The sequence below is a fragment of the Arachis stenosperma genome, chromosome 7 (assembly GCF_014773155.1).
Source record: "Arachis stenosperma cultivar V10309 chromosome 7, arast.V10309.gnm1.PFL2, whole genome shotgun sequence".
Lineage (NCBI taxonomy): Eukaryota > Viridiplantae > Streptophyta > Magnoliopsida > Fabales > Fabaceae > Arachis > Arachis stenosperma.
In genome coordinates, this window is record NC_080383.1 from 65852897 (window position 1) to 65877939 (window position 25043).

The window sequence follows — 25043 nt, forward strand, 5'->3', positions numbered from 1 at the left end:
GATTACTCCCAAGAACCACCTCAATACACACAATCTCCACAACCTTACCAAGAAGAACCACCTTCCTATTATGAACCCTCTCTCCAAAATGATGAACCTTCCTACCCACCACAAGCCCCAATAGACGATTCTCTCACTTTGTTACTTCAAGGACAAGAGGCCATGAAGCGGGATACACTTGAGTTTGTGACCAACTTGACCAAGGTAGTGTCTACCTTAGCCTACCAATGCTTGAACACTCAAGGTGCTTCCGTAGCCCCATGTGAAAAGTCAAAAGAAGAACAAAGCATGAAGGAGAAAGTGAAAAATCCGGTGGAGAAGGAGGAGTCGAATTTTGTGTTGGAACAATTGGAGGAGCCTATGATCATTGAAGAAAAGGAAGAAGTGGTTGAAGATTTAGGAGATGTTGAAAGTCCATGGGAATGTAGCATCATGGAGCACTCTTCCAAGAAGCTAGGAATTGATGTTGAGGAGGGTGCGCAACCTCCAAGGCATGTCACCGTTGGAGACTTGGAAGAAGTTTATCAAGAGATGGATTCAATCATGGATGAATTTCTCTCTACAATGGAAACAAACATAGAAGAGGTGGAAACAAACATAGAAAAGTACAAGGAAGTGGACCTTGCATTGTCTAAGTGTGGGGAAGCCTCCCTTCCCAAGTTACCATCCAATACAACATTTAAGTGGGTAAAATCTCTATCTCTGAGCTTTAATTTCTCACTTGAATATAGTTTGATTGAAAATGATGGTCAACTTAGAACCCTTTGTGGAATTAAAAGTAAGAATGATTTGTGTAGTGGTTGGAAAGTTGGTGTTAAGCTTATCAAGGTCAAAGCTTCAAGGTATAAGGATGATGTTGGGACAAGGATCACTTTGTATGGGTCTAGAGGGAAGCATTGGTGGAGTAAAGAGAATTTTGTGTGTCCACCACATTTATGCCACCCACCCATCCGACAAAATCACGAAACTCAACTAGCGGATGGATTTGAAGATAAGATATGGGACCCCGGTTCGCTATGTGAAGACCAACTAGGGGAACTCATATCTTGGGTAGAACTCTGCCCAAGCTTGAGGAAGATGGTTGGAAATTCTGTCAACCAATTGAGGAGCAAAGATCCTTGGAGATTCAAGGATGAGTACAAACATAAGCCACCGTGACAATAAGCATCTCAAAATGTCCAACTTAAGGACTTCAACTAAAAGTGCTAGGTGGGAGACACCCCACCATGGTAAACTCTTTCCACTCTCTTTAAATTTGCTCAATAAGTGATTTGAGTTACCATTGTAGGTAGATGTTTCATACAAATTTGTTTGTACAACTTAATTGTTAGTTTAGTCACATGCATGTTGTGCTTAGTAGTAGATGAATAATATTGAAATTGCATTTTTGTGAATTGTATGATGGTTGAGTGAATAAGAGTTGTGAACACTAAGGGGAGCACCCAGCAAATTTTTTCTGAAAAAAAAAGGGGGGGTGGACGCGCGCGCACCATGTACGCGCGCGCACCATGTACGCGCACGCGTCCCTGTGTGGATGCACCACGAGCCACACTCCCGAGAGTTGGGCCTCTCTTGGGCAAACATTGTGCCTTGAGCCCAACACGACCCACACGGACGCGCACTACGTACGTGCGCGCTGTTTATGAGAACATGGAAGTTCGCGCGGACGCGCACCTGCCGCGTCCGCGCCGATTTGCTGCTGCAATGATTGAGCCAAACCCCACAGAGTTGAGCCATTTTTGGGCTAGCTTTAGGCCCCATGCCCAACTCGATCTGCGCGAGCGCACGCATCGCGCTAGTGCGCCATATCATAATTCGTCCATGTACGCGGACGCGCACTTACCGCGTGCGCGTCCTTGCGTGCTGCCACCAATCTAGGCCACGGACCCGAGAGTTGGGCGTGCTTCAAGCCCATTCTAAGCCTCAGGCCCAATCTAATGTACGCGTGCGCGCACTGTACGCGCACGTGCCCTTGCCTATTCTGCCATCCCATGCTAGAGCGCACCGCACGCTCACGCGTGGATCTCCATTCTTCTCAATGCACGCGGACGCGTACATGCCGCGTGCGCGCAGATCTGGTGGCGCGACTCCCAGGCCATTCTCCAGAGAGTTAGGCCTGAGTTGGGCCAACTCTAAGCCCCTAGCCCAACCCCATGCACGCGTGCGCGCACTGTACGCGCACGCGTCCTTTCCCATTTTGCTCATCCACGCTTAAGCGCGCTGTACGCGCACGCGTAGGCCCCAAGTTTTCTCAATGGACGCGGACGCACAAGGTGCGCGCTCGCGCCGATTCAAAAAAATGGGAACCCTAAGACGCGAAGAGCGTTGCGCCGCAGCGCACTTCCTTCTTCTCCCTCCCCATTTTCTTTTCTTCTTCCTCCCCTCCATAATCGCCGCTGCTCAGCCGACCACCACCACAGGCCGCCCCTTCTCTCACCGTCACCCCACTCGTCCTCGTCCTCTCTCTCTCCTCCACTCACTCTCTCTCCTCCTCCCTTCCGTCTCTCAGCCTCACCGTTGTCCGCGGCCACCACCGCCGCCGTTCCACCATCACTGCCGGCGGCAACACTCGGCGGCACCCTCCCTCTCTTTCATTGTTACACATCCTCGCTGACCTTCTTTTACTCAGCCCCTCATTCATCCGATCACCACCGCCGCCACTCATCTTTCCGGCCACCGTCCACGGCAGCGCAGCTCCTGGCCCTATTGCCCCCCATTTTCCATTCCATTATTAGTTCCCCTGCTCCCAGGTTCCTGCTCTATTTCTGTTTGTTTTTCTGTTTTTCCTTTTAATTGTTCATTCATGTTAGTTATTGTAATTGCATGTTAGTTAGTTTAAATTCAAATTTTGTATGTTAGATTAGATAGATATAATTGCGGTTAGGTAGCTAGGGCTGGATAGAGGATTCTAGGCCTGATAATTGCTCCGTATGTGCATATTTGCTGCTTGCTTCCTTAGGTACTGTATGTTGGTTTTGGGCTGTTATTTCATGCGATATGTGTTGCTCAATAATATCTGTTTGCTGCTGTGCGTAATTGATGTTGTTTTCTATGCTAATTGTGCTCTTTTGCTATCCGGGAACGTCCAATTTTAAGCCGGAATGCTGCCCAATTTTCAAAGAAATTAGTTTCATTTTGGTCTTTATTTCAATTTTGGGCAAAATTCCATTTCATTTTGACTTCCCGGATTTGCACAATCATTGTGAACATGAACCGCAACTTCTCGTTTAATTGAGCCTATATATCATCATATCACTAACCTACTTTTCTTACTCACTAATTCCTTTAACCATCTAACTTCCACTCACCTTTAACCCTCTTTAACCATTCTTTCAAAAATATGATGATACTATTGCCTTTTGAATAAGAGTTGTTGACTTTAATGCAGCTTGCTTTCTTGGTTTACTTGTTCACTTTTGCATATTCATTGCAACATCATGATTGTTTTTTGTCAATTGTATCTTGAACATGCCTTCTTTGTTACATGCTAAATGTTTTACATATTCTATCATATTTTTTCAGGATGTCGGATAAAGGCAAAGCCATAGCCACTGCTTCTAAGAAGAGAAAACACTCTACACCCTCCATTCCTTCCATCTACAAGCATTATGCCAAGAATCCGTTAAGTGATGAAGAAAAAGAGAATCAGCAGTTGCCTTCTACCAATCCGGACAAATTTCCCAATCTCTACTGTGAGCTTCGGTTTTCTAGATATCGAACAACGAAGCTGAACATTGAGAAGAAGTTGCTCCTACCTAATGATGTGAGACGGTCCATTACCGGTCGGATCCTTGAGTTAGGTATCGACTTTGTTGACCGGGACTTAGGGGATATAAATATATCTTGGGTGAAGGAATTCTACTGCAACTTCTTCCGTCCCACATTGGATTCGGTTCAGGTGCGGGGTAGAGAGATTATGATCACCGAGACTGCCATTGAGGAGGCATTACATTGCCGACACATTCCGGATGACCTGTGTGCCCATCAGCAGGCAAAGATAGCCATCCATACCATGACCTTTGACTATGAGGCGCTTAGGCGCGTGATTGGGATACCAGATGCTACATGGGTTATGGATGCGGGCAACACCAAGCCTAAGGGGATGTTGTTTGCTCATTTGACTAGGGAGGCCAGGACTTGGCAGATGATCTTCGCCCACTACGCCCTGCCTACTACACACTTCTCTGAGATCCCCATGGAGATGCTCCTGCTGATTGGATGTGTCATGGAGGGGAAGGATGTCTCTTTCCCTAGACTTATCAGACAGTGCATGTGGCAGGCGCATATCCGTGGCCTACTTCCATTTCCTACATTGGTCACGAGTATGGTGGCCCTAGCTGAGGTCCCATGGTTGGACGATGATGTGCGACCACCACCCCCTGATGCAGATGACAGGGAGGTTACTATCCCCTGGGGTGGTTGGGTGCACGAGAGACCACCTGCTAGACGCCGTTCTAGAGCTCGCGCAGTCGTGGGGACACTTTCACCATCAGCCCCTACCGCAGCCCCCTCCTCTTCTACTACAGCCGCTCCCTCATCATCCACAGATCCACCAGCAGCACCTGAGCCTACCTATCTCCTGGTCCAGCGTCTTTTCCAGTTTTTAGAGCGCGAGAGACGCCATGTTAGGCGCCGATTAGATCGGATGGACCAGGCACTTATTTCTTTGGGTGCTGAGCTACCTCCGCTTCCCGATTCTCCGGCCTCCGATGAGCAGGATCATCAGGAGGAGGATGCGGAGGCACCAGTTCAGCAGGATGCCCCTGACACTACAGAGCCACCACAGACTCATGAGGAGCCGGTCCCACAGCCAGAGCCAGAGCCAGAGCCTATCGTTGTGCCTCCCACTGATCCCCCGGTTTAGCATCGAGGACGATGCTTGATTTTAAGTGTGGGGAGGGCACCGGTAGCATTATTTGGGAACCGGTGAACTTTTCGGCCTAGTTATCTTTTGCACATCTTTTGTATATATTTTGATGTATTTTAGTCTACTTTGGATACTCTTATTGCTTATTGTGGATTTTAGATATTTTGATGCTTTTGGATATTTTTAGATGTTTTTGATGATAGATTCCGTACTTTTAGTTGGATTTTTCTTTTCTTTATACATTTTTGTTTATCTTTATTTTTAGTTGTGGTTGTGATTAGAAATCATACTTTGAATTGCAAATACTTAGTCACCCTTTTTGCATAATATATTGGTTTTAAGTGAAAAAGGAAAAGGTGAACTAAGAAAATCTTTGAATTTTTCAATCACAACAATGCTTAGTCAAACATTGAAATTTTCCAAGGAGTTTGAATATAGGGCATTGACCCAATTGATTGAAAGAAAACTTTTGGTAAAAAACTTGCTTGAATTTCATACCTTGTGAAGCATGTATTGAACTAAGAACACAAGCTTGTGAGACTTGAGCCTATTGATGTGGTTACATTTTATAACCACTTATTTTCCATTCTTGTGTGAAATTTCTCTCTTTCTATGATTGTGATCCTTGGTTTGCTTGATTCTATATATCCATTTATTTCTTGTATTTATGCATTTATATGATTGAGGCCATTATTGCATTAGCCACTTACCCAAATAGCCAACCTTCTACTCCCCATTGTAGCCAATTTTGAGCCTATGCTTAACCAACTTGTTCTTATTTTAGCACATTACAAGCCCAAGGCGGAAAACCAATGAAAAGTCCTTGTTTGGATCTTTGATTAGCCTAGGCTAGTGAGAGTGTTTATTATTCAAATTGGTGAGGCTTGGGAACATTGGAGGGGAGGTTGAAGGGGTAGTACACTTTTATGATTAGGAAATGGGTACATATTCATGTATTGAGTAAATGTAGAGACCTTATGCATTGATGTTCTTGTACATAGTTTGAAAAGAAAAAAAAATGAAGAGAAAAAAAGAAAAAAAAATTGTATATAGAAAAAGAAAGAGAAAAATAGTAAAAGGGGACAAAGTGCCCCAAAGTGAAGCTCAATAAGAGTCAATGCATAAGTGTAGTAAAATTAAAAAAAAAATACATGAGTATGTGAAAAAGTGAAGAATGGGTAGTTAGAATAGCTTGCATTTGTATAGGTCATTAAAGAGGTTAGGTGGGAAAGTCTATGTTAATCAAAGATTCAAATCCTAGTCCACTTAACCATAAATGACCCTACCTTGACCCTAACCCCATTACAACCTAAATGAAAGACCTCATGATGAATGTATGCATGCATTGAATAAATGTTGATTGTTAGAAGAAAATCAAATTTTGGAAAACATGATCAGAAGAGAATTGAGTGAATTAACCCTTAAACACTTGAGTGAATAGAGCGGATACACATTCGGTGAGGGTTCAAAAATTCAATCACATGTGTTCACCTATATTATCTATATTCTTGCAAGTTTGAACTCCTTTTTGATAATTCAATACAATTGTGGTTTGGACTTAATCCTTATTGCCTAGCTCTTGTGCTTATGCACGTATCTTGGGAATTGATTTGTTTGAATTAAGCATTTCCAATTGCTTTAGGTAGTTGCCTCTAGATAGGATTCATGTAGTTTAGTGCATTTAATGTCATAACCCTTAGTTCCTTCTTAATTTAGCATGAGGACATGCTAAGGCTTAAGTGTGGGGAGGTTGACAAACCCCAATTTGACGGTTTGTTTTGTATTGAATTTAGGGTAATTTGATAACCTTTTGTCACATTTAGCCTATGAATTAGCATGGTTTTGTTATCTCTCCCATATTTGTGCTTAAGTGTAAAAACATGCTTTTTAAGCCTTATTTTGATGAATTCTAGTTCCTCTTTGATTCCATAAGATGCCTTGATGTGTTTGCTAGTAATTCCAGGATTGAAATAGGCTAGGCATGGATCAAAGAAAGCAAGGAAGGAAGCATGCAAGTGGAGAGAAGCACAAAAAGCCAAAGAATTGATTTCGGCCAAGCACGCGTACGCGCACAAGGCGCTCGTGTGCACATTGCGATACAGGCCAAGGACGCGCACGCGTACCGTGCGCGCACGCGTCGTAGCCCGCACGTGATTCTTTTATTGCAACACGTGCCTGGCGATTTTGGAAGGTTTTAGCAACCAACTTTGGCGCCAAAATGCATATAAGAGCCAAGGATTGAAGGGGATTAACACACATTCACATCCATAGACTAATTTTAGATCATTAGATAGATAGTTTTAGTTAGTTACCATTAGTTTAGTTTAGTAGTTAGAACTAGTTTCTAGAGAGAGAAGCTCTCACTTCTCTCTAGAATTAGGATTAGGATTAGGTTTAGTTCTTAGATCTAGATTTAGATTCATCTTCTTCTACTTCTATCTTCTCAATTCCTTGTAGTTACATTCATTCTTCTCCTATTCTTTTGGTGTAATCTCTTTTATGTTGTTCTTATATTTTGTTGTAGATCTAGTATTGTTCCTTCTACTTTCTTTCAATTCAATTCAAGGTAATTCATAATAATTGTGTTTCTTTTGATTGTTGTTGTTAATTTCTTTCAATAATTGTTGTCAGATTCTCTTCTTGTTGTCAATTTGCTTTGCTTTTCTTTTGTGCCTTCCAAGTGTTTGATGAAATGCTTGGTTGGATTTTAGTGTAGGTTTTGTTCCTCTTGGCCTAGGTAGAATTAGTGACTCTTGAGTTATCTAATTCTTTTGTTGGTTGATAATTAGAAGTTGCTAATTGATTTGAATGCCTCTAAAGCTAGTCTTTCCTTTAGGAGTTGATTAGGACTTGAGGAATCAAATTGATTCATCCACTTGACTTTCCTCCATGGTTAGAGGTTAACTAAGTGGGAGCAATACACAATTCTCATCACAATTGAGAAGGATAACTAGGATAGGACTTCTAGTTCTCATATCTTGCCAAGAGCTTTGTTAGTTGTTAGTTTATTTCCTTTGCCATTTATAATTCTTGTCTATAATCTCAAAAACCCCAAAATAACTCACAACCAATAACAAGACACTTTATTGTAAATCCTAGGGAGAACGACCTGAGGTTTAAATACTTCGGTTTATAGATTTTAGGGGTTTGTACTTGTGACAAACAAATTTTTGTATGAGAGGATTATTGTTGGTTTAGAGACTATACTTCGACGAGATTTCATTTGTAAAATTCTAAACCGTCAAAAATCCAATCATCAGAGCTCTCTCAATATGCCTTTTCACTCAAGAAATTACAGAAAGATAAACATTGAAAAGTAAAATACAATCTGTAAAACATGAAGGAGATTGACTCATCAACAACCTCTTTGCTATGTGATAACCAGATTTGCATGTCTCTGATTCAATTCTTCATTTTTGGTGGAATGCTTCTTTGAAAGAAAGCACTGTCCAAGTAGATGAACTTCTTCAGAGAGCTTCTTCACAGAACAAAACCTCAATACACTGGGTTATCTCTCCTTGGCTTCAGAATGGTGAATCAACTTCTTTTGTATCTCCTTGCATGTTGTTCTTTCCGAGGCCAAACCTTGAGCTTTGTGCTTCACCAACTCTGCCGTTTCCTTTCTTTCATTTTTTACTCAAATTAGGGACTTTGGTTCGGACCTCCTTGGTTGACCGAAAGCCTCAGGACAGCAAACACAAAAAGTCCTTCAATGGTTTGCCAGATCTTGGCTATTGAAACAGCTTGGTCCCCAAGTTATATTTGTGATCGTAGATGCATAGCAAGGAAGAACAGACTTTATCTTTCCCATGTATCCCAATATGGAGTAGCAGAGAGTTGAAGATGAAGAGAAGAAAATGAATGCATGTAGAAGGAAATAAAATCACTTTTAGCTTTTGACCTCTTCTTGATACAAATTGATGTGGGTGATTAGACTTCTACCATTTGCTTAACCTTCTCTTTCTTGCTTCTTTGGTGAATAGCTTATGGAAGAAGCTCTCTCTCACTTTTCTGATTTTCTGACCAAAACACAAAAGTGAACGTTGCTTTTGGTGTGAGAGCAAATTAGAGGGATCAGCTTGGAGTTATGAAAACGGGCTTGGATAGAGTTTAAATCAAGTTCAGCCCTTTCGTTCCTTGCTTTGTTTTCTTTGGGCTTTTATGGTTTGTAGCCCGCCAGCCTTGTTTTTGTTTTCATTCACTTTGGGTTGCTGCAACAATGTGTTTTAGCCTGCAACGTTAATCATGAATAATCAACACTAATTATTTAATTTGTCTAATAAAATAATGTTTGTTATCATTAATTAATTTAGTTACTTTCTTAACTCAACAGTTTCAACAAGGACTCCATTAGTTTTGACCGTGTCACATATTTGGAGGAAGTTGGAGATGTGCTGGTTAGGATCTTCTTGAGGACTCCCACAAATTGGCCATTTTGTTGTTCCAAGGTGATGAGTTGGAGCTTCAATTCAAAGTTGTTGGCATTCACATTAGGTGTTACAATTCTACTTCCACAATTTCCAAAATTAGGAGTAGTGAAAGACTTAAGAGTCTTCCTAGCTTCCTAAGTTATATGTTGCTGCCTTGCCAGGTTTACCTAAAAACATCACATGGTTCGCCTAAGTGCATTATGGGAGAAGTGGAGCAATGCTACAAGATAGACAAAATGACAAATTTCATTTTTTCTGTTAGTACTTAACCTCAGTAATAATTTATATTTATATTTATATTTATATGAATTTTATATGCAAAGAAATATATAATTTATACTTATATTTATTAAAAATTATACGTATAAATTAATATATTTTGTATCTATATTTTTTAAAATTTATATATATATATAAATTAATAAAATTTAGAGAATAATAAAAAATATTAAAAATAGATGATTTTCAAAAAATTTTGTAGGAGAAATGTTAGAAGAAAAATGAAAAATCTATATAATACTCTATAGATGATTAATTATTTTCATGATAACGTTGAAGGAAATAATTTATCACTTACAGAATATTATTTTTTGTTCTTTTTTAGATCGAGTTGCATTGAATTATTTTTAGAAAAATTAATATGATAAATCTCTGAAACACATCTTATTAGTTTTTTTTCAAGTTAATTTGGGATTTGATAAAGAACGAAATCCAAAATAAGTTAGAAAATTGAAAACCCAAGATTCTTCCTAGTTTCAACGCTAACTCCTCTTTCAAACTCGAATCCTATCTCTCTCCAATAAGCTTTTTATGCTTATTCTCCTGGCTGCGCCCTAAGCTCGCCAAACGAAAACCATGAACCTTGCAAAAACAAGGAGAACAATAAAAAAATCATACCAATTTACAAAACCAAACAGAGAGCAATACCTGCATGTATTGGCCAACGGCGATGTCCCCAACCTCATTCGCCAAAGATACATCTGCCGACGATTGGAAACCTCGTCAGCAACGACTATATAAGGAAATTCTTTTCCCTAGACAGATGACCCGTCACTTTGGTCGGCAGTTTCATGTAGTTTCTTTTGATTTTCCATAAACGCATGTATTTCCTCAATAGATACCTCCTCTCTATCTTCATCAGAACCTTAGATAATCCACCACATTAGTTTTCCTTTTCTTTAGTATGACTTTCTTCCTTTTCAGCCGAGGTTGATTAACTTCGCCAACACCAGCAGCTTTATCTGGCTTTGATGTTGAACCTCCCTTTTTGAGGTTCTTATTTTTTACCCAAGCTCTTTGGGTAGCAGCAGACACTCCAGGATACTTTTTCCCTACAACAAAACAAACAGTTAGCACTATGTCAACTCAAAAACCTACAAAGCTATATTTCAAAATCTCACCTAAATATTCTACAACAGCTTGCCTATTTTCTTTCCACTGAAGTAAATCAAAAATAGAAATAAATTCTTTCCGATCAACCACCTTCACTAAATATTCAATAATACACTCATTTCTTGGACTAATGGTTTTAGGCCCCAGAATATTCTGAGGTTTGGAGCACCACCATAAGGGAAATCCCCCCCCCTCAAATGATCGTCCAAATAAAATGGGAAATCACCCTTAGCATTCCTAACATTCAAATACATTTCCTTAAAGTCTTTAAAAGAAGACTTATAAAGTTTGAAGATAGCAAATCTGGGCGAACTATTCAAGTTCACCCAGCCACCCTTCCAGACACCCTTGGCCTAAAATAAAGAGAAAAACAACTCCAGAGAAGGAGCCTCATCCAAAAACTCCATTAACACCTTAAAACTTTGCAGAAAATTCCAACTATTAGGATGAAGTTGTGAGGGAGCACAATTCAATTGTTTCAAAACTTGGAATTGAAAACCTGTGAAGGGAAGCTTCACTCTCAATTCTTCGAGAACACAACTATACATATAGAAGAACTCAAAACATTCCCCCCAATGAAAGACACGATTACTAATAAAACATGGTAGTAACTCTAACTGAATCCTAAAACCATGTCTCAAAATCTTGTTATCTATTTTCTTTATAGCTTATTCATCCACAAATAAAGAAAACCGCTTTCTAACATCATCATTCACCCAGTCATACAACCAATCTATCTTCTCTTTTTTCTCCTTCTCAAAACCCATCAACACAACTCAAGAAATGAAGAAAAAAAAAAACAGAAATTGCAGAGAACAGAGAAGTAAAGTAATGTATCTCTTTTGCTCATTTTTCTTCAAAAACGTTTCTGATAACAAGCGAAAATAGTGCAAACCCATACACCCTTTTAGATTCCAAAGCCTTTAATAAAACATCAAAAAATTGTTTGGAATTCACTCCAACCATCCCATCAGTTACATCAAAGGGAACATAGAACATTGGGAACATGCACATTCTTTAATGAGCATTCAATTTTTCTCTCTCCAGCCTATATTGTTAACATTTCAAATTAATTAATCTTTTAATAAAGCATCTTGATCTGGGGGCTCCAGAGTTAATTCAATAACCGAGTTATGGCTCATCAAAAGCTCAATCTGCTTCATTAAAATACATTCTCAGGTCACATTTGGGGACTATGATATGGCTGATACAAATCAAAAGCCATAACTCGGTGTTATGCGTTATAAATCGACATCATGCGTTATAATTCGGCTATAAACGAATTATAACCTGGAATAAAAATGTTCGACCAGATGCTGTAACCTACCGATCTATAATAATGGCTCTTCAATATAGATGACTAACGGAACCTTAACCGACCTATTCTACCTCACGTATAAAGGTATGATATTTTATCCTCAAAATAACCATTGAATTCACAATACTAACTTAAGTATCGGAGTGCCTTTTGCAGGTACACTCCCCCTTTGTTCTCTCTACAACGTGATACACTCTCGGATAAAGAGCTCGGACTCCCAAGCTTGCAATTCGGTGTCAGCTGCCAAGAACCGAGCTTTCCCAAGTTTCATCTACACAACAACAACAACAACACAACAACAACAACAACAACAACAACAACAACAACAACAACAACAATAATAATAAGGCAATGCAAGGTGAACAAAAAAGAGAAAAAGACCTGTACAAAATTCATACAAATAAAACAAAGTGAATTAAGCTTTAAATTAGTCTTTGAAATTGATGTTGTATATCAAAATCGTTCCTAAGATTCTAACGACACTAATTACATCTCTGAGATTAAAAAAAGTACACCATATTAATTCCTAATTCATTTTCCGTCAACCGTTATGGATCGATCAATAACACGTGACATGTTGATGTGGATGGTTATGTCATATCTCACGGTACTACTTGGCTATGTGTTAGCTTGTGTCACATGTCACAACATTATTCATCCATATGTCATCCAATATGTTATCATTGTAGATGCATCAAATTGGTCTCAAACTTTGCATTAAGTGACATATTTTAGTCTCTAAAATTGAATGTCGTATGCTAAACTAGTCAATTCACCTGTTTTTTTCCTATTTTTTGCTTTTGTAAATTCAAAATTCTTAATATCTTTGGAGGTACTAATTTTAATTCTATTTTTTCACATATCTTTTAAATACAAGTATTTTTATAAAATATTTTTAAGATTTTAGTTTTACTTATACAATTTTTCTACAATAATTTAACATTGATAAATTTTGTAATATATAAGTATGTTAGTATAAAAAAAGAATTATATGCTAGATTAAATACGCTTTTATTTTCAGTCGAAAAAGACATGTATTTTTTACAAGAAATCAAGAATTAAAATACACATTTTTTTCTATTCCTATGAAATACATATTTTTAGACTTAAAAATTTATATTTTTTAATCAATCATATAATTCTTTTATTAAATAACATAATCATTATTACGAGTTGTACGTAAAATTTGTTGTGTGTAAATGGGCTAGACAAAAGAGGTCAGAAATAATAGTGAGGGTGCTTAAACTACTTTCACATCAGCTCCAATACGATAGTTGGGGATACCTGCAAGACAGCAAGGGACTCTGATACTTAAGACAACAAGAGTTTAAGTCGATTTAGGTAAAAATTGGGTTGAAAAATACCTGAGTTTGTTTGATATTTATAGCCAGAGATGATGAATTAGTTATCTGAGTTGATTATTTTATCTAAAGTGAGTGTAATTTTTTCTCTTATTGCATGAGAAGTTCCCTCATTTAAATTTGTATGATTAAAACTAACATCTTAAAAATATTTATCAAAAACACTTATATTTAAACTTGTAAAAAAATATAATTAAAATTAATGTATTTAAAGATATTAAAAGTTTTAAATTTATAAAAAAAATTAAAAAACTAGTGAAGGGACTAATTTGGTACACAACAATCAATTTCAGAGACTAAAATGAGTCTCTAAGTATAAGTCTAGGGATCAATTTTGTTCCTTTACAATGATGACATAATGAATGATACGTGGATAAATAATTTTTTGACACATGGTATCCATTCATGTCAGTATGCCACATAGCCAAACTATGAAGGGACATGTGTCATTAGCGATCTACATCATCACATTATTAACTGAAAATGGTTTAGAAACTAATGAAATGTATTTTTATCAATTTTAGAAATATAATTAGTACAATTAAAATTTTATAGACGATTTTGATATACAATGCTAATCTTCTAAATCACTTTAGAGTTTCACTCGAAAAAAGTTCCCGTGTAAAGAACCTATTTTTCGTAATAACGCCTTCCTATTAGACTCTCACTCTTATTTATTTGCTTATGTTTTTGTATTATATTTGATATATATACTGACAGTAGTTATATTCATAGAAGTACCTATAAGTTAAAAAATCTATTTTTGACTCGGTCAATGGTACTTGTACATAGTTGACAAATATAATGTTATATCCTACCGAACCAACCATGTTAGCTCCAACAACATAAAATATAACTTAATAATTTCATTAGTTTCTATCTAACGTTCATTATAATTCTTCCTTAAGTAACAAGCAAAGTAAGCAAGATCTAAACCTGAAAGAAGATAGAACTCATTGCAAATTAACCTTAAAAGTTGAATTACAATCAACACTTGACAAAATAATTAACAAAGATATATTTTCTTGTACACCTCATTAAACATCTGAATTATAGAACTATACAAGGAAATAAACCAACAAAACTGGCTCCTAAAATCGTCGAGACCAGTTCATGTTCGTCCAACCATCAACAAAAAGCTTGTTTTTTTATCTAACCATGAACAATGCATCTAAATCGAATAACATTTTCGAACTATCCACTGCACCGATGAAATTTTATCTTAGACAATATTTTTAAAAATTTCAAATTTCAAACAAGACTTAGTTCTTCATATGATATGCATATATACTGCATTCCAACGAAAAGGGAACAAATTGGTTGTAAATAAAGCAATTTAATAATTCTCAACTCAACTTTCTATAGCTCTATTTTACGAGATTAATATGTGTCAATACTCAATATGTGTGTTGTAATGATTTAACTTTTAACACGTCATGACCAATACTAATCGTTAGGCATTACCATTCAATAACCTATAAAAGCTCTAAACTCAAAATTTATTTATGTAATATTGAGCTTGTCGTACCATTGTAAGCAGCTTTCAGTATTAATAAAATTGTGAAAGATCAAAGAAAAGAACTTTTATTGATTGTTGATTGAATTGTACTGAAGTGTGTTGTAAACTATGATGGTAAAACTAAATATATATAGAGCATTGTCCTATGAAAGATAAAAGCAAATAAAGATAAGATAAAAACAACTAAAGATAAGATAAAGATAAGATAATAAAGACTAAAATTGTAATTGAATTTATGTATTCTGTTGGGCTGAATTTGTGGGCTGTCATGGCCTAAGGTAGAAGAATGGTTTAATACGCCTTCGCAAGCTGGAGGATGAAAGATATCGAGAACTCCAAGCTTATTGAGATTAAGATGGAAGGGTTGAGGAGACAAAGACTTTGTGAAGATGTCAGCTAATTGCCCAGAAGAAGGAATGGGGAGAAGTTTCATCACTCCAGCTTGAGCTTTTTGTCGAACCAAGTGACAATCGACCTCTAAATGTTTGGTCCGTTCATGAAAAACTGGATTAGCAGCAATATAAAGAGCACTTTGATTATCACAATATAAAACTGTTGTAAACTTTGATTATCCATTGAAGTTCACAAGTTGTGTTGGCAAGTGCACGATATTCTGTTTCAGTGGATGAGCGGGCAACGGTTGTTTGTTTCTTAGTCTTCCAAGAGACTAAAGAGTTGCCTAAGAAGAAACAATAGCCTGTTAAAGATCGCCGAGTGTCAGGACATCCGGCCCAATCAGAGTCACTGAAGCCGAGAAGCTGAATTTCTGATTCTCTTTGAAAAAAAAGTCCTTTGCCGGGGCTAGTTCTCAGATATCGTAACACATGCTTGACAGCTTGAATATGAGATTCAGTAGGAGTTGCCATAAATTGACTTAATTGTTGAGTGGCATATATGATGTCTGATCGAGTAGTGGTAAGGTAGATAAGACGCCCAACCAAACGGCGATACACAGAAGGGTCAGATAGCAAGGAACTTTTGTCTTAATATAATCTTGTGGAACTATCCATTGGAACAGAGGCAGGTTTAGCACCTAATAAACCAGAATCCTCCAAAAGATGAAGACAATATTTTCTCTGAGATAAGCAAATTTCCTTTGCTGATTGAGCTACTTCAATTCCCAAAAAATATTTTAAAGGGCCCAAATCTTTAATTCGGAAGTGTTGGTGCAAAATAAACTTAATGGAAGCAAGTTCAGAAATAGAATTGCCGGTGAGAACGATGTCATCAACATAGACTGGAAGTATAGAAATTTGAGCACCAGTAAATTTAACAAATAGACTATAATCAGATAAAGTCTGCTGATATCCATGGGATAGCAAAAGATGAGAAAGTTTATCATACCACATACGACTAAATTGTCGTAGACCATATAATGACTTTAGTAACTTACAACATTGATTTGGGCAAGGAGATGTGAACACGGGTGGTAAAGTCATGTAAACATCTTCAGAAAGATCCCCATGTAAGAAAGCATTATTGACATCTAACTGATGTATAGGCCAATGCTTCATAGAGGCCAATGCCAAAACTAATCTGATGGTGGCAGGCTTGACAACAGGAGAGAAGGTTTCCAAGAAATCAACACCTTCAGTCTGGGTGAATCCTTTGGCCACAAGGCGAGCCTTATATCGATCAACTGAACCATCAGGCTTGCGTTTGATGCGATAGACCCATTTACAGCCAACCGGCTTAATACCTGCAGGACAATCAACAAGACGCCAAGTTTTGTTCAACTCAAGAGCATCCAGCTCATCTTTCATAGCACTACGCCAATTGGGATGTTGATTGGCATCTTTAAAGAACTTTGGCTCAACGTCAGAATGTAGAGATAATAGAAACCTTTTATGTGAAGATGAAAGAGAAGAAAAAGACATGACTGAAGATAAAGGATACCTGCACTTTGAGGGAGATTGATTGGTAGAGGTGAGAGACGAATTGCATAAGTAATTAGAGAGATATGCTGGAGGTCGGTGAAGTCGATCAGAATGACGAAGATGGGGTTGCTCAGGTGGTGAATAAGGTGACGGGGGATGAGGAGGTAATGGTAGACTAGTGTCTAGTGCAGAAGAAGAGGAGGGTGTGGGCCTCAAAAGAGATTCGGTTGTCATGGATTCAAGTTGGTTAGGACACGATAGTGAGGAAGAAGGAGAGGTTGTTGGAGAGAATAAAGAATTAGATGGAGTTGGGTCAATGGGTATGGGTGAGGGTTCAACTGGAAGGGTTGGTATTTTTGGGTTATGTGTGTTGATATAAAAATTGTTTGGTTCAGAATTTATTGTTGGGTTGGAGGGAGAAATTGGGTCATTTGTGTGGACCAAAGGAAAGACTAATTCATCAAAAACAACATTTTGAGAAATTTCAATTCTTTTGTCATCCAAAAGATAAATGATATATCCTTTAAAACCATTTTGAAAACCAATGAAAACACCCCTTTTAGCTCTTGGATCAAATTTTGATCTATTTGTCATCAGGATAGACACAAAACATAAACAACCAAAAACTTTAAGGTCATGATAATTTGGTGGATGATTAAATAAAATCTCAAATGGTGTTTGAAAATTAATTGCAGAGGATGGAACTCTATTAAGCAAATAAACAGCATGTTTAACAGCATAAGACCAAAAAGATAATGGTAAATTAGATTGAAACATAAGAGTACGAGCTATATTTAAAATATGTTGATGCTTGCATTCTACCCGTCCATTTTGTTGAGGGGTTTCAACACAACTACGTTGATGAATAATTCCCTTGGAAGCATAAAAATCATGTAAAATAAATTCTGGTCCATTATCGGAACGGACAATTTTGACTTTAGAGTTGAATTGTGTTTCAACTAAAGTAATAAAATTCTTTACATGATTTTGCACTTCTCCTTTTGATTTTAACAAAATAGCCCATGTAAAGCGACTAAAATCATCAACGACAGTTAAGAAATATTTATGATTATGAATAGAATTTTGTCGAAACGGCCCCAAATGTCAAAATGTAATAAATCAAAAATTGCATTAGCTTTATTAAAGTTTTGAGAAAATGAAAGTTTCTTCTGTTTAGAAAAATGAAAAATATCACAAGTTTTATCATAATGCATAGAAATAAAAGGAAATTGCTTATGTAAATAATTAAGTCGTTGTTCAGAAAGATGACCCAAACGAAAATGCCATAGCTCGGATGGTGTAATGGTTGATTTTGTTTTGATAGTATGAATGGAATGTGAAGTTGATGGAGTATGAGTGAGAGTATTTTCAACAACATACAAGCCTTCTCTCATTCTACCAAAGCCAATCGTCCTCAAAGTGTTGGTCTGTAAAGTGCAAGAAGAAGATGAAAAAGTGAGTTGATATTGAAGATTGGAAGTAATTTTGGATATGAAAATAATGTTAAAATTAAAGTAAGGCGGATAAAGAACATCATGAAGGATTAAGGATGAAAAAAATTGTACAACACCTTTATAGGAAGCAGTGACTTTAGTGTTATTTGATAAGTGAATGATAATGGGAGAGACTTTGTAATATGAAATAAACCAAGATAAGTTTGATGCAATATAGTCTGTGGCACCAGAGTCAATAATTCAAGAATTTAAAAAGGTACTTTTGTTGGAAAAATTATTTAAAATAGAAAATGTGTTTGAAGAACAAAGATAATGAGTACTCGGATTAGGCAAAAACCCATTTTGATTTGATGAACCATTATCTCTATATTCTGAAGAGGGAGACTCGATCTTTTTGAGAAGTGCTATGAGAGCTTGTTGTTGGGCTAGTGAGAGGTCCAAAATTGGGTTTGGATTCGGCTGATGGGTATGCCCTTCAACATGACCTAGGGCTGCCCTCTCATCATACACTAGAGGGGCGATTGAAGGAGGAGTGGCGGCGGCGACTGCAACGGAGTGATGAAACTTCTCCCCATTCCTTCTTCTGGGCAATTAGCTGACATCTTCACAAAGCCTTTGTCTCCTTAACCCTTCCATCTTAATCTCAATAAGCTTGGAGTTCTCGATATCTTTCATCCTCCAGCTTGCGGGGGCGTATTAAACCATTCTTCTACCTTAGCCCATGACAACAACAAAGAAGTCTCACAGCCCACAAATTCAGCCCAACAGAATACATAAATTCAATTACAATTTTAGTCTTTATTATCTTATCTTTATCTTATCTTTAGTTGTTCTTATCTTATCTCTATTTACTTTTATCTTTCATAGGACAATGCTCTATATATATATTTAGTTTTACTATCATAGTTTACAACACACTTCAGTACAATTCAATCAACAATCAATAAAAGTTCTTTTCTATGCTCTTTTAAAATTTTATTATGGTATCAGAGCTCTTCTTGAGCTCTGCTGATATCCATGGATAAACCAACCGATTCAGATCCTAAAACTCCTTCAACTTTCCTGCCTACCATGAATAATCAACCTTCCAATTTAACTCAAGATACAACCAATCCCTATTATATTCATCCAAGTGAAAATCCTACCTCAATCTTGGTTACCCTGTTCTCACAAAAAATAATTACCATTCATGGAATAGATCTTTCACAATTTTATTAAGTATCGTTATGGATGAACGTGCATTAATAAAACAGATAATTATATAGAAATTATATAAATAAACGAATTATATGCATAATGCCACTAATATAAACATATAATAACATAGTCATATAAGTTATAAGCATCTTAACTCAAACATAGACACTATATAAATATATATATTTCCAAGATCCGGCCCATTCAAAAAGCTTCTAGTCTGGATTCTGGTATTAGTCTAAGACAGAGAAATCATATCTTTCAAAGATGCTAAGTACAAAAAAAAAAATACTTTAAATTGTATAGCTGCACAAAGTGGCATGTGTCCTCCAAAATACTCCTTGTACCTCTGTACCTCATGGTTTGAGTAGTGCTATAGTGGCAAAAGGCACCTCCGAATATTACCACTAGCTCCATCTGTAGTGACAGCAGGGGAAAAGAATGCGAACCTACAGTTCCCAACAAAGTACTAGCGAAGAGACAAATCGTGTATTGGTCCTATGACATAGTTCTAACTTCGAGATCGTCGCGCGTTTCGTCATGTTAATCCTAAGGTTAAGTCCTTGTTCCTTTAATCTATCTCAGTCCTCGTATTTAATTAATTAATCCCTAATCTATTACAGTATTTAGGTAACAAAATAGTAAACAAACACAAAATATAAGAAATAGAAATAAATCACAATCACAAAGAATATGAACAAAATACAAACACAGAGAAAATGCACAATACACAAATAATTATGATGCATGTCTGTCCTAGGTAGATCATGAGGTCATGCATCGATTGACTATCCGCAATTAGATGTTACCTAGGATTAAGTCCGAATATGATTTCTCCAATTGTGTACGTACTACATACGTATCTAATGGATAAAACGACGTATCTTTCGACAACTGGTAATCGTCGCAAAGCTTGAGTCTTGTGCAGTCCTTTTTTGCTTTGGAGTTTGATGTTTTCTCCACTTTTTTTGAAAGCCCCTTAACATTGATTTGCTTGGGACTCTTAAAGGGATTTCAAGAAAAGGATTGAAAAACTCATCATAGTTCTTGCTTGGTTGACAAAGGGTGGAATGTCCTTGATTATGGAAGGGTGATTTGTATAAAAGCGGAGTTAGTTTTCTCTCTTTTTCTTCTCTCTTACTTCAGCCTCACTCTCCCTTTCTTTTTAATTAATTTTCTTAATTTCACTTGGTGAGTAAGAATGTGATGAAAGATAAAAATAAAGTATGTAAAAGGAGAGGAATAAAACACATTGGAGAGGTAAAAAGATAAAGTTAAATTTAATTTTTTTTTTTTGTAGTCTACTATTTATCTACTAAGTATTTTTTTGGTGACTAAAATAAAAATTTAAGTATGAGAGGTGAAAAGGAACAAGGAAAAGAATGGTTTTATTAATTGCTCTTTTTTTTTCTATTTTCTTATAGTATTATCCTTTTTCTTTTTTTTCACTTGCTCTCTAAATAAAGTCCTTCCTTACTTTTCAAGAAAATATTTTCTCTCTTCTACTCTTGATCTTATCTATTAATTATCTTGTTTGATCACTAAGGTAAAATTGAATTATATAGGTAAAAAGAAAGAAAAAATTTTGCCAAAAAAAAGTAAATGAAAAATATAAGTCATCTATAATGAAATTTAGGTAATCTCACTCATTTTCATCCTAGTTAATTTACCACATGATAAATTAATATAATAAAAAATCTCAAAAAATAAAAAAAAATATAATCATAAGAATTAGTGACTAAAATGACTCCTTAATGGATAATTACTAAAATGGTAATTTCTTAGCCACTTATATTTACTATATCCTATAAAATAGATGTTTAAACTGGTATGGATAATGTTGCTACATATATTATCTCTGCTAAAATATTTTGGAGAGAATAAACGGATCAAAAAAATACTGTATTATTACAATTATTTATTTATTTAATTTTTTTTATCTCGCCCACCATAATTCTCAAGTTTTGCAAATTTCATCATGGCCGAAAACTGGATGTGAAATCGGGTTCTTAGATGTGTTTGGTTTTACAATTTTAGAATTGGTTTTAGGTTAGCAAGGCAACAGAAATCATATTACTACATCAAAATACATGTTCCCAAACTATCACTATTACAAGTAAATTTCAGAGAAAATAAAGATCATCGTTAGGTTAAAAAAACAAAGCGCGAAGCCCCTCATAACAAACAGTACAACCACCTTCACTTTCACATTCAGCAACTAACATTTCACAGTTCGGATCCGCAGAAGGGGCAGAACCTGAAGTGGGCCTCAACCGACCGGTCACAGAATCGGCACCGCAAGGCATCGGAAACAGCCGCCGGAGACAGCGACACCGACTCCTGCGGCCGCGGTGGAAGGGAGAAGGATTGGGGGAACATGAACCTGCAATTGTCGCAGTACAAGAGAGGTTCCTTCCCTGGCCACCGCCAGACGGGAACAAAGAAGAGCTTCAGAACCTTCTCGTACTCCACGAGATCGGCACGTGTTCCGCAGTTTATGCACCTTCCCACACCGGATTTTAGCACCTGCCGCACTTGCTGCTCCAACCCACCCGCAAAGAAGAAGAACATCGCTTCGTCGTCGTTGTTTGGTTGTTTTTTCGGAGCTCTGCCTGTTGATTTTGGCTATTTCAGTATTGGTTATTGGTAAATCAGTATTGGTTATTTTATTTGTGGGTTTGGCGTGATTCTTTTGGCGAAGAACCTAGAATTTTCGCCTTTTTATTTTATTTTTTTTAAATTGGACGAACCTTCTCCTTCTAGATTCCGTTTGGTGTTCCCCATCTCCAGAGATTTCTTGCACCTTTCAGTATAAGGATATGGGCTTTGATTGCAATATAAGCTCCTTTTTTTTGTCTTGATCTTAGAAATATAAATTTTTTTCATAACAAAAAAAAGAAATATATTTTTTTTTAGTCTACCAAAAACAAAACAATTATATACCGTTTTTTAATTATTTATATTTTTGTATCATATCAGTTATGTGTTCTGAGAATTATCTAAAAAGGATGAACTTGGTTTGAACTCAGTGATAGATTCATAAGATTTTGTAATAACTTTTATAATTATATTTTGTTATTATAAAATATAATTACTCTTTAAATTATCTAATCAACAAATTAAGATATTAAAATAATAATTTAAATAATAATATATAAATTAAATTTTTTAATATTTTAGTTTTTATATTTTAAAAAGATTAAATAATTTTTTTATTGTCAATACAATTAAATATTTTTTTTATATATGTTGTTAAATAGTCATTTAAAAATTTATCTCTCATATAATTACGAAATTAATTCTTTATAATATTTATATTTTAAAAAAATTTTAACTGATGTTGTCCCAAAAAAAACTAAAGTTAAGTTAAAAAAAACCAATGAATAAATAGTATTATTTTGATTTTTTATTTTATTACTATTGTTTATTTAACCATTTTTTATTTAATAGTCAATATAAGATTAATATTTTTATTAGTCATTTTTAATTTAATATTAAAATTAGTTTAATAAGATAATTTATTTAATTTGAAATTAATTTAATAAAATAATTTTATATATCTATAATCAAATTTGATAAAATATTGGGTTGAATTTTATTGACTACTAAATATTTTTATTATTTTAAAGTTAAGATGATAAACTAGCAGTAATTTATAGAAGAGAGAATAATGTTTTGAAACATAATATTATAAACGAGTAAACAATCAAAATAGTATCGAAAAATTTACATCGCTAACAAAAAGTAACTCTAAAAGGTGTTAACAACGAATAAGTTTCGAAGAACCAGAAACATTAAATATAATCAAGGCATCGCATGGAATCAAAGTGAATTAAATTTAGCTAATTAAAGGTCTAAAAAGCGTGTTTTCAATCATTAAACACAAATTAGGGAGAATTACAAAACCATGCTATTTCATTGAATAAATATGAGAAAAATTGATAAAACCCACCATATTCAACACAAGATAAACTACAAAATTGGGGTTTATGAGGTAGCTTTTGATCAGGGTGTTGCACGCTGGCTTCACTGTGAGGCATGCCTTCTTGATCCTTGAGTTGGGGTGTGACACGCCTTTCTTTGCATGTGACATGCCTGGCTGAGAAACAAACTTGTGCGTATGCACAAGTGTGTGTACGCACATGTTGACAAATTTTCTTGGAGGGCGTGGCACGCCCTGCTGTCTCATGGCATGCCTAGGTCATATTCTCCTTGAGCGTGGCATGCCTTAGGGATTATAACACGCCCTGAATTGTTTTTCTTTAAGTGTGGCACGCCTTACACTAGTGTGGTACGCTGTGTGTAGAATTCTGATCTTGTGCGTATGCATCTTAGCGTGCATATACACAGTGTGTGTGCGTACTTTAGTGTGCATACGCACACCTTCTGCTCTTCTGACAGTTTTGTTATGTTGCTCCTTTGATCATCCTCAGTTTTGCTCCTTGAATTGATTTATTTTTAATTGTATTTTTTTGAAAACATTGAACAAACACCTTAGTTGAAAGAGATACTAAAAAGTAATAAGATTAGGAGACAAAACTATAATTAATCCTACGAAAACAAGGATTAAAAACAAGAAAAACAACTAAAGATACGATGCATCACTCTTACAGTGGTTCACCTCGCAAGTCAAAGGACTATTGCGGTGGGTATTGCCACCAAGGAAGCCTTACCTTGTCAAAGGACTCCGGGTAACGTCAGAATCAGATATGTAACCGATAAATGAGCTCATTATCTGCACTAGGGTTAGACATGCATCATCCTTGTGTGTACATCATTCTTTGTTATGCATTTTCTGTGATTGTATTCTACTTCTTGTGTTTCTCTATTTTCTTGTATTTCTTATATTTCTCTATTTTCTCTGTTTTCTTTGTCTATCTATTGTCCTTATTTTCTTCATTTTATTGTAATATATATTGCTGACTAATAAGCACAACAGAAGCGATGCGCATAAATTGTGTTGGGCATATGGAAATACATCTCTTATTGCATTCCCAATCACTATGGCAGTATCAGTTATATTAAGGTTGGAGCCTTACCACTCATTACAAATATGAGCTTACGTAAAAGCCAAATATTGGTATCTTTTGTTTCATCCACAACTAAGGCAGCTGCAAAAATAATTGTTTAGTTGTGGTGGTTAACCCTGCTTCATATGACTAATGGACATCTATGCTTGTTCTTCTTGTATGTGGCATCAAAAGCAATAACATCGTTGAAGAGTTGGTAATAAAGCTGGCTAATACTATCAGACCGAAACAAGTTACGCAACAAACATTTTGAATGATAACATGCCCTGGAATATTACTGTGGATCCTTTGACGTTAGGATTTTTGCTAGTAAAGAATTTTATAAAGTCGCGTTGTAAGTATAGATTCTGAACCAACAGAAATCCCTTCGTACAAACGTTTTGGTTGTCACAAGTAACAAACCCCTAAATAAATTGATAACCGAAGTAATTAAACCTCAGGTCGTCTTCTCAAAGAATTGCAGGGAGGTGTGTTCTTATTATTGGTTATGAGTTTTGTAAATTGGGGGTTTTCAAAATGAGGAACAAGTAAATTAAATGACAAATAAAATAAATAATTAACTATAAAATAAACTCTTGGCAATATATGAAAATTCGGA

At 36.2% G+C, this 25043-nt stretch overlaps 1 protein-coding gene across 1 annotated transcript; it reads right to left on the reverse strand.

Moving 5' to 3' along the window:
* Positions 1-21297: 21297 nt before the first annotated feature.
* LOC130941569 (uncharacterized) lies at positions 21298-22240 on the reverse strand. Its single transcript, XM_057870125.1, has one exon. It carries the CDS (start codon positions 21984-21986, stop codon positions 21642-21644), a length of 345 nt encoding a protein of 114 aa, XP_057726108.1. The 5' UTR covers positions 21987-22240; the 3' UTR covers positions 21298-21641.
* Positions 22241-25043: the final 2803 nt, after the last annotated feature.